This window comes from Nerophis lumbriciformis, linkage group LG24 (genome assembly GCF_033978685.3).
Source record: "Nerophis lumbriciformis linkage group LG24, RoL_Nlum_v2.1, whole genome shotgun sequence".
Classification (NCBI taxonomy): Eukaryota; Metazoa; Chordata; class Actinopteri; order Syngnathiformes; family Syngnathidae; genus Nerophis; species Nerophis lumbriciformis.
In genome coordinates this window covers 27,022,540-27,039,544 of record NC_084571.2, presented here as the reverse complement: position 1 = coordinate 27,039,544, position 17,005 = coordinate 27,022,540, and the positions used below count along the sequence as shown (strand labels likewise).

Sequence of the window (17,005 nt, the reverse complement as noted above, 5' to 3'; positions counted from 1 at the left end):
CTTGGCGAATTATTGTTAAATTTCGCTATACATGCACAAGTTATTTGGGGTTTAAATACATTGAAGGGCAATTAACAAACAACTGCAAACAATCTGAGCATTGATTGGTGCCACCCCCTGGTCATGGAATTAAATACACCCATTGAGAAAAAACACAATATTGTATAGGTTATTTAGTGTTTATTACGCAGGTTTTTTTGACACGGAATTTATGTAACTCAATTTTTTGTGTTTGGATTTTCAATCAAGTTATGCCAGGGGTGTCAAACTCATTTTAGATCGGGGGCCACATGGAGAAAAATCTACTCCCAAGTGGGCCGGACTGGTAAAATCACGGCAGGATAACTTAAAAATAAAGACAACTTCAGATTGTTTACTTTGTTTAAAAATAGAACAAGCACAAATGTACAAATCATAATGTTGTTGCGGTTAATAGTTTATTTGTCGTTATTTATATTTTCTGAATAAATTATGTAATAATGTTCATCAGTCAACTCATTGGTGTTACTTTTCAATCCATCAAGATACCAGTGCCAAAATCAAATTGCAGGATGTTATTTATGGAGCTTGATCATTTTCCTCGACTGATGTACTAACATCATGTGGTTTATTTTGTACATATGTAGCATCATATACAAAGATACAAATAATTGCTATTGTGACATCTAGTGGACACATTTGGAACAACTATTTCATTCATTAAAAAATTTCAGTACATTTTTATACTTAGCAAACTCATCCCGCGGGACGGAAAAATCCTGTTCGAGGGCCTGATCCGGCCCTCGGGCCGTACATTTGACACCACTGAGTTATGTTGACAGATTCATTGAACAAAAATGTGTGACCTAAATGTGTTTAAATATTCAGTTTGTTCAAATACAGCGTTTTAAAATTCAGTGTATAAAAATTCGGAGTAAAATAATTCAGTGCAGAAATAGTCAACCCGTGTCACCTCATTTGCTAAATCATTATTGCTTCAGGCTTAATTTACTGGAAGTGTATGGGGGTTAATTTGTCTCTTTATTACGATTTTTTTTTTATTTATTTTTTTTACACTGAGTCCAGGGTGTACTCCACCTTCCGCCCGAATGCAGCTGAGATAGACTCCAGCACCCCCGCGACCCCGAACGGGACAAGCGGTAGAAAATTGATGGATAGATGAATTTATTCCACTATGTTTTATGTTTAAAGTTTGTGAACTGAACTTTTTTTGTAAATAAATAAATGATAAATGGGTTGTACTTGTATAGCGCTTTTCTACCTTCAAGGTACTCAAAGCGCTTTGACACTACTTCCACATTTACCCATTCACACACACATTCACACACTGATGGAGGGAGCTGCCATGCAAGGCGCTAACCAGCATCCATCAGGAGCAAGGGTGAAGTGTCTTGCTCAGGACACAACGGACATGACGAGGTTGGTACTAGGTGGGGATTGAACCAGGGACCCTTGGGTTGCGCACGGCCACTATTCCACTGCGCCACGAATTGTGCTGACAATTTCATGGAATAAACAATTGAGCAAAATGTGTTTAAAAAGTTAAAAACACTGTTTTAAAATTAGTGTAAAAAAAAATATTTGTATAAAAATTCCATGCAAGAAAAATCAGTGCAGAAATATTTGTTGCTTCGAAACTCAAGTCTCACTTGCAGTAAATTAAGACTGAAGCAATCGATGAGGTTGCCAATGAGGTTCTTTAGTCTTAAATTATCAGAAGTGGGTCTTGAGTTTTGAAGCAATAGATTTTTGTGAACGTGACTGAAATTTTTTGCACAAAACTTTCAATACTGAATTTCTATACACTGACTTTTTAACACTATGTACGCAGATATTTTTATTTTTATTTGATGTAAAAAAAATTTGTTTTCACAAAATTCAAACGCAAATATTCAGTACATAGATTATGCCCAAGAAAGTTCAAGTTAAAGTACCAATGATTGTCACAGTGTGGTGAGGTTTATCCTCTGCATTTGACCCATCCCCTTGATCACCCCCTGGGAGGTGAGGGAGCAGTAGCGGTGCCACGCCCGGGAATAATTTTTGGTGATTTAACCCCCAATTCCAACCCTTGATGCTGAGGGTCCCATTTTTATAGACTTTAGTATGACTCGGCCAGGGTTTGAACTCCACAACCTACCGATCTCAGGGCGGACACTAACCATTAGGCCACTGAGTTGGCCTAGTTATTTGTGTAATAGAAACAAACTAGTCTCGCATTTTGAAGCACATATTTCTGCAGTGAATTTTTGTTCTCTGAATTTTAACTTTTACATTTAATTTTAATGCATTTACAATTTTTTTTTAATGTAGAACTTTAAGATACAAATTAAACTACATAGAAGTAAGTCTTGCGCTTTGAAATAATTTATACCGAATTTTAAAACCCTGTCTCCGCTCGGGATGGTGTCCTGCTGGCCCCACTATGGACTGGACTCTTACTATTATGTTGGATCCACTATGGACTGGACTCTCACAATATTATGTCAGACCCACTCGACATCCATTGCTTTCGGTCTCCCCTAGAGGGGGGGGGTTTACCCACATATGCGGTCCTTTCCAAGGTTTCTCATAGTCATTCACATCGACGTCCCACTGGGATGAGTTTTTCCTTGCCCTTATGTGGGCTTTGTACAGAGGATGTCGTTGTGGCTTGTGCAGCCCTTTGAGACATTTGTGATTCAGGGCTATATAAATAAACATTGATTGATTGATTGATATTTTAACTGGATTTTTTTTTTACCACAATTTTTTTAATATTTTAAAATTAGTTCACGAAATTCTAAGGCAAATTAACCTCCATATTGTCAATACAAGACAGAAAACATTGATGGAGTATCATGTTTTTTAATTATGTGTACAAAACAAGTGCAAAAAATAGTGATTCATAAGAGCTACATAAAGTAGAACTTGCCCTTCCAGACCAAGTCAGATGTTACAAAATGGAAATTCATGAAGCCTTGTTCAAAGTGGCTAAAAAGAGCAACGCCACGCAGCCTTGCAGAGCACAAAAAGGTTGCAAAACACGATTTGAATTCACAGCGTTCTTTTAAGTGCAAGCGTATGAAAACAAAAAGAGAATGCCAAATTCATCCATCTCCCTTTCAAACAATGCACAGTGCAAACATGTCAAGGAAGGATCTAATGCACATTCACTCGATACACTTTGACAGATAGCTTTGGCCTCTTTTGCCAACATAACCACTTTCTAGTCTGCTGGGAAATGATTGGACGAGACAAAAAAGGCAACACGTGAAGATGGAGGTCCTACTGAGGGATGCATGCTATGGAAGTACATGGTTGACTCACAGCGGGAGAAGCAGAAATGTCCACATTTTAGCTAGGATGCTAGCCTACAACAGGTCCTGACATGTGGGCAGACATGCTACACTAGACAGAAGGCATTGTGGGTGCTGGTGCAAAAAAAAAAAAAAAAAAAGGAAAAAAAGGCACACATCTTGAATTTACCAGCCATCTTCCTCCTGGATGACATTTACAAGATGGTGCACTTCTTCTTGGGTTCTTTTTTGCCCTGCACGCCATCGGGCCCCTCATGTTTGTAGAAGCTGGAGAAGCACGCCGGCACGCACATGGGCTCCTTGAGCTCCAGCATCCACCTTCCTTTGCCGTAGTAGCGCAGCGGGCCCAGATCCATGTCGGCCACCAGCTCACCCTGCTGGCCTTCCTTCTGCAAGACCAGAATCTCCAGCAGGTCTAGGCCCGTCTGGACTGCCTCCACACCCTGCGCGCAGCCAAGAGTGACGTGGGCACGGCTCCCGACGGGCAAGGAATCGGCGCCTGGGATGGTGGACTGCCCCCCCTTTTCGGAGTCAGACGGCCAGAGCTGGAGCTGCTCCTCGGTGAGGCGCACTCGGGCGCCGGCGGTGCGAGGAGTGATGAAGAGGGCACTCAGGGACAGCTCGAAGACCGAACCGTACGAGTCTGCTACGACCTGGGCAGGAAACAAGGAAATACACGCTACTAGAACAGCAGTCATCTTTCAATTGTGCAGAGGAACCTCCAAAGTTGTACAAACCCCGTTTTCATATGAGTTGGGAAATTGTGTTAGATGAAAATATAAACTGAATACAATGAGTTGCAAATCATTTTCAACCCATATTCAGTTGAATATGCTACAAAGACAACATATTTGATGTTCAAACTGATAAACATTTTTTGTGTGCAAATAATCATTAACTTTAGAATTTGATGCCAGCAACACGTGACAAAGAAGTTGGGAAAGGTGGCAATAAATACTGATAAAGTTGAGGAATGCTCATCAAACACTTATTTGGAACATCCCACAGGTGTGCAGGCTATTTGGGAACAGGTGGGTGCCATGATTGGGTATAAAAACAGCTTCCCAAAAAATGCTCAGTCTTTCACAAGAAAGGATGGGGCGAGGTACACCCCTTTGTCCGCAACTGCGTGAGCAAATAGTCAAACAGTTTAAGAACAACGTTTCTCAAAGTGCAATTGCAAGTAATTTAGGGATTTCAACATCTACGGTCCATAATATCATCAAAAGGTTCAGAGAATCTGGAGAAATCAACCAACATTGAATGACCGTGACCTTCGATCCCTCAGACTGTATCAAAAACCGACATCAATCTCTAAAAGGATATCACCAACACTTCAGAAAACCACTGTCACTAAATACAGTTTGTCGCTACATATGTAAGTGCAAGTTAAAGCTCTACTATGCAAAGCGAAAGCCATTTATCAACAACATCCAGAAACGCCGCCGGCTTCTCTGGGCCCGAGATCATCTAAGATGGACTGATGCAAAGAGGAAAAGTGTTCTGTGGTCTGACGAGTCCACATTTCAAATTATTTTGGGAAATATTCGACATAGTGTCATCCGGACCAAAGGGGAAGCGAACCATCCAGACTGTTAGACGCAAAGTTGAAAAGCCAGCATCTGTGATGGTATGGGGGTGCATTAGTGCCCAAGACATGGGTAACTTACACATCTGTGAAGGCACCATTAATGCTGAAAGGTACATACAGGTTTTGGAACAACATATGCTGCCATCTAAGCGCTGTCTTTTTCATGGACGCCCCTGCTTATTTCAGCAAGACAATGCCAAGCCACATTCAGCACGTGTTACAACAGCGTGGCTTCGTAAAAAAAGAGTGCGGGTACTTTCCTGACCCGCCTGCAGTCCAGACCTGTCTATCAAAAATGTGTGGCGCATTATGAAGCGTAAAATATGACAGCGGAGACCCCGGACTGTTAAACGACTGAAGCTCTACATAAAACAAGAATGGGAAAGAATTCCACTTTCAAAGCTTCAACAATTAGTTTCCTCAGTTCCCAATCGTTTATTGAGTGTTGTTAAAAGAAAAGGTGATGCAACACAGTGGTGAACATGCCCTTTCCCAACTACTTTGGCACGTGTTGCAGCCATGAAATTCTAAGTTAATTATTATTTGCAAAAAAAAAAATAACGTTTATGAGTTTGAACATCAAATATCTTGTCTTTGTAGTGCATTCAATTGAATATGGGTTGAAAAGGATTTGCAAATCATTGTATTCCGTTTATATTTACATCTAACACAATTTCCCAACTCATATGAAAACGGGTTTGTACATTTTGGATTAAATTTGCCTCAAATGACGCAATAAATAGAATTTAGGAGACAGAAAAGGGGATGGTGCATATGACAAAAAAAGGATATGTGCGTATATGCTAATATTAGCATGCAAATGGTAACATGCTAACTTTTTAAGCTAAATTTATAGTACCGCATTTTTCGGACTATAAGTCGCAGTTTTTGTCATAGTTTGGCCGGGGGTGCGGATTATACTCAGGAGCGACTTATGTGAAATTATTAACACATTACCGTGAAATATCAAATATTATTTAGCTCATTAACGTAAGAGACTAGACGTATAAGATTTCATGGGATTTAGCGATTAGGAGTGACAGATTGTTTGGTAAACGTATAGCATGCTCTATATGTTATAGTTATTTGAATGACTCTTACCATAATATGTTACGTTAACATACCAGGCACATTCTCAGTTGGTTATTTATGCCTCATATAACGTACACTTATTCAGCCTGTTGTTCACTATTCTTTATTTATTTTAAATTGCCTTTCAAATGTCTATTCTTGGTGTTGGCTTTTATCAAATAAATTTCCCCCAAAAATGCGACTTATACTCCAGTGCGACTTATGTTCTTTTCCTTTATTATGCATTTTCGGCCGGTGCGATTTACACTCCGGAGCCACTTAGTCCGAAAAATACGGTAGTTAACCTCAGGGTCATGTAACTTGGTACTTGACATGTGCTGTTAGCATGACAACTGTTTAGCTACATTTGAAGACGTTAACCTCAGGGTGATATAACTTGGTATTTGACATATGCTAACTGTTAGCATGCTAATTGTTTTACCCAATTTTGCGAACACCTCAGAAACATAACTTGGTATTTGACAAGCTAACTTTGCACCTTAGAGTAATACAATGTGGTACTTGACACATGCTAACAATTAGCATGCTAACACGAGCCTGCTTGAATGCCAACAATAGCATTGTAACTTGAACTAATTTTACAGCCGTTAACCTTAGGGCAGGGGTGTCAAACGTACGGCCCCGGATGAGTTTGCTAAGTATAAAAATGAGCCGAAATTTTTTAATGAAAGAAACCGCTGTTCTAAATGTGTCCACTAGAGGTCGCAATAGCAATTCTTTGTATATGATGCTACATACTGTATGTACAAAAAAATAAACCACATGATGTTAGTGCACCAGTCAAGGAAAATGAGCAAACTACATAACACTAATTTGAATGTGATTTTTTTTTTATCTTGATAGATTGAAAATTAACACCAATGAGTTAACTGGTGAACATTACCACATAATTTATTCAGAAAGTATAAATAACAACTAAAAGGTAGAATACTATTAACCGCAACATGCAAGTGAAAAAAAAAAAAAAACATTATGATTTGCACATTCAGAATGTGCTTGTTCTATTTTTAAACAATCTGAAGTTGTCTTTATTTTGAAGTTATCGTGCCGTGATTTTACCAGTCCGGCCTACTTGGAAGTAGATTTTTCTCCATGTGGCCCCTGATCTAAAATGAGTTTGACACCCCTGCCTTAGGGTCTTATAACTTTGATATGACACATGCTGTTAGCATTAGGGCTGCGAATCTTTGGGTGTCCCACGATCCGATTCAATATCGATTCTTGGGGTCAGGATTCGATTATAGATCGATTTTTTCCGATTCAACGCGATTCTCGATTCAAAAACAATATTTTTCCGATTCAAAACAATTCTCTATACATAGGATTTCAGCAGGATCTACCGCAGTCTGCTGACATGCAAGCAGAGTAGTACATTTTTGTAAAAAGCTTTTATAATTGTAAAGGACAATGTTTTATCAACTGATTGCAATAATGTAAATTTGTTTTAACTATTAAATTAATCAAAAATATGACTTATTTTATCTTTGTGAAAATATTGAACACAGTGTGTTAAGCTTATGAGATGCGATGCAAGTGTAAGCCACTGTGACACTATTCTTTTTTTTTAATTTTTTTTTTTTATAAATGTCTAATGATAATGTCAGAGGGATTTAATCACTGCTATGTTGAAAATGTTACTAATATTGATAATATTCATTTTTGTTTCAATGCCTTTGGATTGTTCTGTGTCGTGTTTGTGTCTCACCTCAATTGCTCTGTTTATTGAAGTTAGAGTGTTGCTGGGTCGGGTTTGGTTTTGGAATTGGATTGCATTGTTATGGTATTGCTGTGTATTGTTTTGTTGGATTAATTAATTTAAAAAATAAATAAATACATTTTTAAAAATGAATTCGAATCGATTTTTTCCCCACACCCCTAATTAGCATGCTTACTTTAGCATGGCAAGTTTTCAGCCATTGACCTAAGTCATATTGCTTGGTACTTGACATATGCTAACTGTCAGCATGCTAACTTGCTTTAGCTCAATTTACAGCCGTTAACCTCAAGGGTCATACAACTTGGTCTTTGGCACATGCTACTTGTAAGCATGTTAACTTTTTTTTTTTTTTTTTACTACATTTTGCAGCTAGACACTAACTTTTTTAGCCAACTTTGCAGCTGTACACCTTAAAGCCACATTGGCTTTTGAAAATTGACAGACAGGCCGGGCGAGCACACGATGCATTTCAAAGCATACATCTGTTGGAACTAAGAGTAGGCTTCTCAAACATGGGCTACTTTAATCATGATACATCTACTTTCAACAATATATCATCAAAAAATTAACACTGTCTTTTAGTGGGAGCAGTGTTGTTGAGCACTCTTTACCAGTGAGTTGAAGTCTAGAACCATTTTTGTTGTGGCATTTCTCGAAACAGATCTTTGCTCAATTCTGTTTTAATATTTGGCGGGCCAGATTGAAAGGGACCAACGGATGTGGCCCGTAGTTTGCCCACCCCTGCCTTAAAGTAATGATAGTTTGACCCTGGAACGGATTAACTCACTTTACACGATCTCCCAGTAGAAAACAACTTTGGTGGTTTCACTGCAGCGTATGAACATGTTTACAAGCCAACAAACAATGGTGTCTTACTGGATTCTCTGCATATTCTTTAGCGCCTGCTTCTTTGCCATAATTGCAGAATTTGGTGGTACAATGGAGGCTTCCTTTGGCTTTGAAGTACTGCGTCAGATCCAGCTCTTCCTCTTTCCCAGTGACTGCAAAAAAAAAGAAGTTGCATCAAAAGTCTTAGGTGGACATGGCAAAGACATGAGTTTTAAGGAGGACACTCACAGTCAATAATGTGTTTCTTGAAGGCGTCCAAGGTGCTCAGTGCTTTCAGGAAGTCTGTGTTTGTGGACCTTAGCTGGTCCTGCACAGGAGTCAGCAGAAACCAGGCAAAGAAGAGAGGAATGCACATTTCCTCCAGTTGGCGCTTCATTGATGTAATCTGCGCCGGCTTGAGTTTGCGCGCGGTGGTCTTGGCAAGTCGAGCGGCGTCTCTGCTCCACTCCGTGCGCGGCTCCAGGAAGACGACGACCAGCCGGTGCTCCCTGGCCAACTCGCCCAGGCGGGCCAGCCGGTCCTGCGTGTGGTTAGTGTCGTCCACCACCACCACGAGCGCAGAGGGGTTGGCGCAGCAGGCTGCTAAGGCGGCGTCCAGGGCCTTGTGGCCCTCTGCGCTGGTGTCTTGGTTCTCGGGTTTCACGCCATAGTTGTCTGCGCAGAAGACGGAGCAGCGGTCCTTGTAGGCATCGGCCAGGACACGGGCAAGGTAGCTTTTCCCCGACCCGGGCAGGCCTCGGAGGACGACGAGGGTGCGGGAGCCCCGCAGAGCATCTTTGGTCTTCTCTTGATCCAGCAGGGCAAACGCCAGGGAGCCAGCAGCGGGGGCTGGCGCCTCCTTTTCAGGCGCCGCTCCTGTGGAAACCACTGACTCAGCACTTTTTTCTGGCTCCACTTCCTTCTGGGGCTCTGCAGGTGGCACCGCTTCAGAAGATGTTGCCTCCTTGTCCGCCACCACAACTTCAACTGTTTTTTCAGCGGACACTTCCAACTTTGCGTCTCCCTTTGCATGTGCACCACTATCTTCCGGCGGCGCCTCCTTGATAACATCCTCTGCCACGGCGTCCATCACAGCCTCCACCTGTTCCAGAGTCTTCTCCTCCGGGCTGGGAAGCCGTGGTTCTGCGTGGAGCTCCCGTGTAATCACTTCCTGGGTTGCTGGCTCCGTTTCTGGAATCAATTCTGGCAAGTCATCTGAATCAGGGTCCAGCTCTGAGCTGCTCTCTGGCAATGCAGCCATTTCTTGCGGCAGCACGACAGCCTCAGCCTCTGTTTCTTCCTTCTTCTCTGACAAGATCTCTGTCCCCGCGTCGCCATAGGTAAATGTACCGTTCACCACGTGCTCCTCGTCAGCTGCTGGCTCCTCAGGTTCTGTGAAATGCTCCAGCTGTGTAACCACTTCCTCCATTACCAACGCCGCCGCTACGGTCGTTTCCTCTTCCTGCTGCTGCGGACTCTCCACCACGGGCGAAACCTCACAGTTGTTCTCGGGGTCCATGTTTGGGCTTGATGGGTCACAACTTCAACATGTACCTAAAATACGACAAACCATTTAAGAAACATTTATTTTACTTCATGTATTAATCACATTTGGTATACCTGCACTCAATCTAATGAGAGCCAATTACAATTAACCCTTGTTTATTGGTTAGTGGTAAATTAATTTCCACTAAGTAGGAATTATTTCTTATAAATCTAATTTTCATAGCCCGTTTACAACCTAAATACAGTTTAACTAGGGGTGTAACGGTACACAAAAAGTTCACGATTAGGTTAAAACGTACATAATTAGCCTAAATGCCAGCATAAAATATGAACATGCTAATGTGAGAATGTTAGCACTAGCATGCTAAGAGGTAAACCGCTAACATACCGGTACTGTACTTCTAAGATGGCCTGAAAGAACAAAAATCAATGATTAGCAGCCATGTGATTTGAACTTAATGAAAGACTGAAAATAAGCCGGGGTCTGGGGGCGGCAAAGCTCCTGGTTTTTCAGCAATTGAACATGCAAAAATTAGCAAAGAAAAGCACCATTTAAAGATGTTTTAGTTCTGAGAGAATTAAAAAATTATCCACAGAGTTTAGATAAATACATACCTTATTAAAGTGTTTTTCAACCACTGTGCCGCGGCACACTAGTGTGCCATGAGATAGTCTGGTGTGCCGTGGGAGATTGTCTAATTTCACCTATTTGGGTTAACAATATTTTTTGCAAACCAGTACTTAGTCTGCAAATGTGTTGTTGAGTGTCGGTGCTGTCTAGAGCTCGGCAGAGTAACCATGTAATACTCTTCCATATCAGTAGGTGGCAGCAGGTAGCTAATTGCTTTGTAGATGTCGGAAACAGCGGGAGGCAGCGTGCAGGTAAAATTGTGTCTAATGCTTAAACCAAAAGTAAACAAAAGGTGAGTGCCCCTAAGAAAAGGCATTGAAGCTTAGGGAAGGCTATGCAGAACGAAACTAAAACTGAACTGGCTACAAAGTAAACAAAAACAGAATGCTGGACGACAGCAAAGACTTACTGTGGAGCAAAGATGGCATCCACAATGTACAACCGAACATGACATGACAATCGACAATGTCCCCACAAAGAAGGATAAAAACAACTGAAATATTTTTGATTGCTAAACCAAAGTACATGCGGGAAATATCGCTCAAAAAGAAGACATGAAACTGCTACAGGAAAATACCAAAAAAAGAGAAAAAGCCACCAAAATAGGAGCGCAAGACAAGAACTAAAACACTACACAGGAAAACAGCAAAAAACTCAAAATAAGTCACGGCGTGATGTGACAGGTGGTGACAGTACACCTACTTTGAGACAAGAGCTATATTGATGCATGGTTGGTTATGCTTTAAAGTAATATCTAACAATTGCGACAACGACTTTTTACTGTCAACTGACTTTCGTTTTTTTAATGATTTCTGCTGGTGGTGTGCCTCCAGATTTTTTCAACGCAAAAAATTTGCCTTGGCTCAAAAAAGGTTGAAAAACATTGCCCTATTCATCCAAATGAATCACTAGGTCTGTTTCAGTCACTATGTTATTTAGTCACTACAATAATTACAACTTGTGCTCACATCCACAGAAACCACATGGGATAGCCTACTCTGTACAGTATTTACATCCTTTCTAGTGTTCACTTGACAGCCACAGGTGGTTCATCTAGTTATTTAGATAATTCACACATTACTTTGCTTCATTCACACATTACTTTGGCATTTTTGCCTTGATGGCTCTGACATGAGCCTTCCTTAGCAGCTTGCATTTTCCTTTTTTCTGCTTTAGTGGATTCTGCCTTAGATTTTATAGCCAATTTCTATCTCTGTGACTCCCTTTCCACTTCTAATTGCTCCAAATGCAAAAATCATAAAGAGTACAAACACTTTTCTATTAGCCAACTTCCTTTATCCGAATAGCCATTTGTAATTTATAGCATGAAATAAATATCTTCCAGTCATGTTTGTTTCAAAATGATTCAACGTCAATGTCAAAATATAAACTGTAGAAATAATGAACAAAATGTCAGCTACTGTCTTGTTCTAAAACACCAAAGAAAATTAAATGTAGCATTTAGACAGGCTATACTGTAGTAAAGTCATCACATGTCTGCCACAATCATGTGTGTTCATAAATGTGTATTCCACCTCTTCCATGTCCAGAGCAGTTTTGATCTGGGCTTACATGGTAAACAACTAAAATTAATGTGTTGGCCATTGTTTTATCCAGACGCATACATTTGTCCAAATTTGGGTTTTCCGGGAAGTGTACATCACTAAAAGAAAAATCTAAGGAAGAGAATCCCTCTGCCACTAGTTTTTTTATTATATAAATCACCTGCTTGAATATTCCCTCTTCCCTTCTCCGACTCTCTCGTCATTTGAGATGTCCGCCTCTGTTGTGATTTCCCTTCCTGGTTGGATGACCTGCCCTATCTTGCCTCTGATTGGCCTGTCCCTAGTGTTTTGCCCTAATCTTAAAGGGGAACATTATCACCAGACCTATGTAAGCGTCAATACACACCTTGATGTTGCAGAAAAAAAGACCATATATTCTTTTAACCGATTTCCGAACTCTAAATGGGTGAATTTTGGCAAATTAAACGTTTTTCTATTATTCGCTCTCGGAGCGATGACGTCACGTGACGTCACATCGGGAAGCAATCCGCCGTTTTCTCACTTTCGTCGGTGTGTTGTCGGAGGGTGTGACAACACAAACAGGGACGGATTCAAGTTGCACCAGTGGCCCAAAGATGCGAAAGTGGCAAGAAATTGGACGAAATTTGTTCAAAATACGAGGCTGTGGGAAAAGCCGACGAAATGATCAGTCGTTTGTTCCGCACACTTTACCGACGAAAGCTATGCTACGACAGAGATGGCAAGAATGTGTGGATTCCTGCGACACTCAAAGCAGATGCTGACATCAACTCCAAAACTGGACAGATCAGCTTTCAGGAAAAGAGAGCGGATGAGGGTATGTCTACAGAATATATTAATTGATGAAAACTTTATTCATTACTCGCAGTTTTACGTAAATTATTATACATAAACTGTGTTTACCAATAATTTAGCTTAAAAACATTTAAATGCAGACAGCCCTGAAATGGGCTGTCTGCACTCTCAAAGTGCATGTTGTTGCCAAATGTATTTCATATGCTGTAAACCTAGTTCATAGTTGTTAGTTTCCTTTAATGCCAAACAAACACATACCAATCGTTGGTTAGAAAGCGATCGCCAAATTCGTCCTCGCTTTCTCCTGTGTCGCTGGCTGTCGTGTCGTTTGTCGGTTTCGCTTGCATACGGTTCAAATCGATATGGCTCAATAGCTTCAGTTTCTTCTTCAATTTCGTTTTCGCTACCTGCCTCCACACTACAACCATCCGTTTCAATACATGCGTAATCTGTTAAATCGCTTAAGCCGCTGAAATCCGAGTCTGAATCCAAGCTAATGTCGCTATATCTTAATGTTCTATCCGCCATGTTTGTTTGTATTGGCATCACTATGTGACGTCACAGGAAAATGGACGGGTGTATATAACGATGGTTAAAATCAGGCACTTTGAAGCTTTTTTTAGGGATATTGCGTGATGAGTAAAATTTTGAAAAAAACTTCAAAAAATAAAATAAGCCACTGGGAACTGATTTGTAATGGTTTTAACCCTTCTCAAATTGTGATAATGTTCCCCTTTAACTAATCGTGACTCATCATAGTAAACCCACCAACCAATCATGGACTTTCTTATACGTAAACCAACCAATCATTGATGTTTCCTGTATATTTTGTCCGCTGCCCGTGGAGTTGCTTCGCTACTCAACTGGGATTTTTAAGTTAATCATTTTTAATGGAAACCGTAGTTTTTAACCACTGCAGCTGTAATCATCAGATGTTATCAAAAACCGCACTCGTTACGGGCAAACCGTAGTTGTTGGCAGGTATGGAAAAGAGAAGGATCAAGATTTGAACACACATCGTAGGTCGAAAAAAAAGAAAAAGAAAATATTTGTATTTATTTTTACAGACATAAAAAAAAAGACGGATTTCCGACTATAGTCGGAAAAAAATCACATGCCTGGATTAGGTTAAAACGTATTGAGTTAGTTAAAATGCTCGCCTGAAACGTTAGCATGCTAACAAGAACAGCTAGCGTACAGTACTTCTACAATGGCGCCAAGTAACAAAACATTAGGTTAGAACAGATCTGGGCATTCGGCCCTTGGTGCGTCCCTGTCCAGCCCGCGTGAGGCCAATCATAAATTACAAAATACATTTTAAAAAGTATCTATGTCGAGTGTGCAATACAACGGTGCTGCTTTTGGTTTGAAAAGCGTTATTTGTATTACTTCCGTGTTGTAGCGGCTGGCTACGGGGTGTTAGCCAATGACTTTGGCTGGGGGGCGGGACTTCCGGGAGATATAGGGAAGTGACGTTGTCGATAGGAAGTAGGAGTTCGAGTTTTGCCGGGAAAGAGAATAGACACACATTGGAGCTGTTGTGTGGTTAAATTGCATCTTGCACAATAAAGACAAGACAAACAAAGAAGTTGTATGAGCCTACATTCCTGGGATTATTACAGTGTGGACGTATGCGCGTGTGCGTGTGATTGTGAGTTAATGTGAACAGCGGCAATCACAAATTACAAAATACATTTTAAAAAAACATCTATGTCGTGCGTGCAATACAACTGTGCTGCTTTTATTTTGAAAATTGTTATTTATGGACGTATGTCCGGGTGTAACCTGTGAGTGAAGGTGCACAGCGACAAGTGATGCCCGGTTACCACCGAGATGTCAGCTCACGCTAAAAAAAAAAGTTGATGACGAATGCCGTGTTTCCAACAAGACATGCACTGCCAAGTGTTTCTCTACAGAAATTAAAGGTAAAGCCGTGTGCTTAATTTGTGGTACACATGTTGCTGTGTTTAAAGAATATAATTTGAATCGCCACTACACGACGAAGCACGAGGAAAAATACCGTAATCTGATGAAGAGCGCGCAAAGGAGGCTGATGCGTTGATGGTAAAATGGACATTTTTGCATTGTATTATACATCAGGAAGTGTTGTGTAAGACAGTGTTAAAAATAAAACCATCAAAAGCAATCTGCTTTTGTATAAAGTTAAGTTAGGTTCAATGAAATTATTATTAATTATTATTTATCTTACGGTATTTAAAAAAATAATATTGAGCAAAATTTAATTGAAAGATTGTCGATGTGGCCCTCCAGCAGTGCTCGGGTTGCTCATGCGGCCCCCGGTAAAAAAATAATTGTCCACCCCTGGGTTAGAAAGTACAAATTTTGCTAAAATGCTAACATAAAACAGATGTCCCATTTTGACCCTCACATGTAGCCCAAAAAAAAAAAAAAAGTTTAAAAACTGTTCAAACTCTGATTAGTGGTTAGAATGTCCGGCCTGAGATCGGTAGGTTGTGAGTTCAAACCCCGGCCGAGTCATACCAAAGACTATAAAAATGTGACCCGTTACCTTCTTGCTTGGCACTCAGCATCAAGAGTTGGAATTGGGGGTTAAATCACCAAAAATTATTCCCGGGCGCGGCCACCGTTGCTGCCCACTGCTCCCCTCACCTCCCACGGGGTGATGGGTCAAATGCAGAGAATAATCTCACCACACCTAGTGTGTGTGTGACAATCATTGGTACTTTAACTTTAATTACAAGGAAGAAGAAGAATTCTGATATACATATTGAATTTTGACAAACGAGAATTGCATATTTAGAAAATACTGTTAATTCAAAAGTATTAAATATGTATTGATTGTGTTATAGATTGAGTTCAAGATGTGAACACTTGATTGCTAAGAAACAGAAAATCAGGCCGGATTAAATAAACGGTGCTTCTTCCTACTTCTTTTTGGATATGTTGAAATGCAAAATTGTAAATATCTGATAAACCATATAATTATACACGTGAAATAAACTAATACTTTACAATACTCAAAGTAATCAATCAATTTACAATTGGAGACTTTAGGAATAGATTTTAATGAATTTTAAAATTAACAACCCTGGTCGTGTCCATAAAAAAGAAAGCAGATTTTTTTTTTTTTTTAATTGTGAAAGAATTTCCAACAGTTGTAGCTCGCATATGGAGTACATTTATTGGAATTCAGTACACGAATTAATGTCGAAATTAAAGGGGGCAGACAAAAGAAACATGGCAGAATTAAGTGTGCCACACAGTGCCAGCAGACGCAGACAAAGGGCAGCAAGACAAAAAACGGGGCAAACAAACGGCCATATGGCGCCAGCCACAGCACAGCGCCCTCTATCGGCGAGATGCTGCACACCCTTTACTATTTTTTTTATGCCAGTTTTGTGCTTCATTTAGCAGATGTGCGAACGTGTCGTCATGAGTCAGAAAGAGGAAGCTTCTAGAACACAACAACCGCAAAAAGTTAATCATTCGATATTTATAGAGACTGCATGACTAAAGCTGGCCAAAGTGAAATTAAGTTTATGCAGTATATCTGTGCAAAGACGCAACACAATAAACGCAACATTTATTTTCCTCCAAGTGTTTCGTTTACAGAGAACTGAAAGCTATAAAAATGCTAATGTTAGATATTTAAAGTTGTTTAAGGCGATGCAAGGTGCTAGCCTGGCACAATGCGACGCTAGCACAGGACACAAACAATTAGCACAATCAAGTCTTGTTAATTTGTTTGCGAGAACACGAGCCGCCGTCTCAACTTCAACTACTTGGGGAGGATTCTGAAGAGCAAAAAGCGACATTAGGCGTGTTTTGTGTGCTGTAGACGCCAGCTTACCTTAGCAGCAGAGAGGCTGACCACGCGTTCCTCGCCTCGGCGTACAATGACAAGCTAACCTGCCACATGCACGCTCACGAGCCACTCTTCAAGGCCTGCACGATACTGCTGGGGGCGCGCAAAGGGGGCGGGGCTAATGCCACGCCCTACACAGACCGGAAGTGTGGTGG

The 17,005-nt window shown here is 40.6% G+C and overlaps 1 protein-coding gene across 1 annotated transcript; it reads right to left on the bottom strand.

The window, feature by feature from the left end:
* Window positions 1-2,831: 2,831 nt before the first annotated feature.
* On the bottom strand, window positions 2,832-16,980 carry cnp (2'',3''-cyclic nucleotide 3'' phosphodiesterase). The gene is made up of 4 exons (XM_061981857.1): window positions 16,836-16,980; window positions 8,777-10,081; window positions 8,576-8,700; window positions 2,832-3,952 (listed from the first exon to the last, which is right to left on the bottom strand). Exons 2-4 carry the CDS (start codon window positions 10,044-10,046, stop codon window positions 3,494-3,496), a joined length of 1,854 nt encoding a protein of 617 aa, XP_061837841.1. The 5' UTR covers window positions 10,047-10,081; window positions 16,836-16,980; the 3' UTR covers window positions 2,832-3,493.
* Window positions 16,981-17,005: the final 25 nt, after the last annotated feature.

What these genes read in the sequence shown, in the direction of transcription:
- cnp (XM_061981857.1), bottom strand. Translation starts at nt 10,046, where the DNA reads ATGGACCCCGAGAACAACTGTGAGGTTTCGCCCGTGGTGGAGAGTCCG. An exon ending in CAAGAAACACATTATTGACT is followed by an intron (nt 8,701 to 8,776) that starts GTGAGTGTCCTC and finishes TTTTTTTTGCAG; the next exon opens with TCACTGGGAAAGAGGAAGAG. An exon ending in AAGAATATGCAGAGAATCCA is followed by an intron (nt 3,953 to 8,575) that starts GTAAGACACCAT and finishes TTTCCTGCCCAG; the next exon opens with GTCGTAGCAGACTCGTACGG.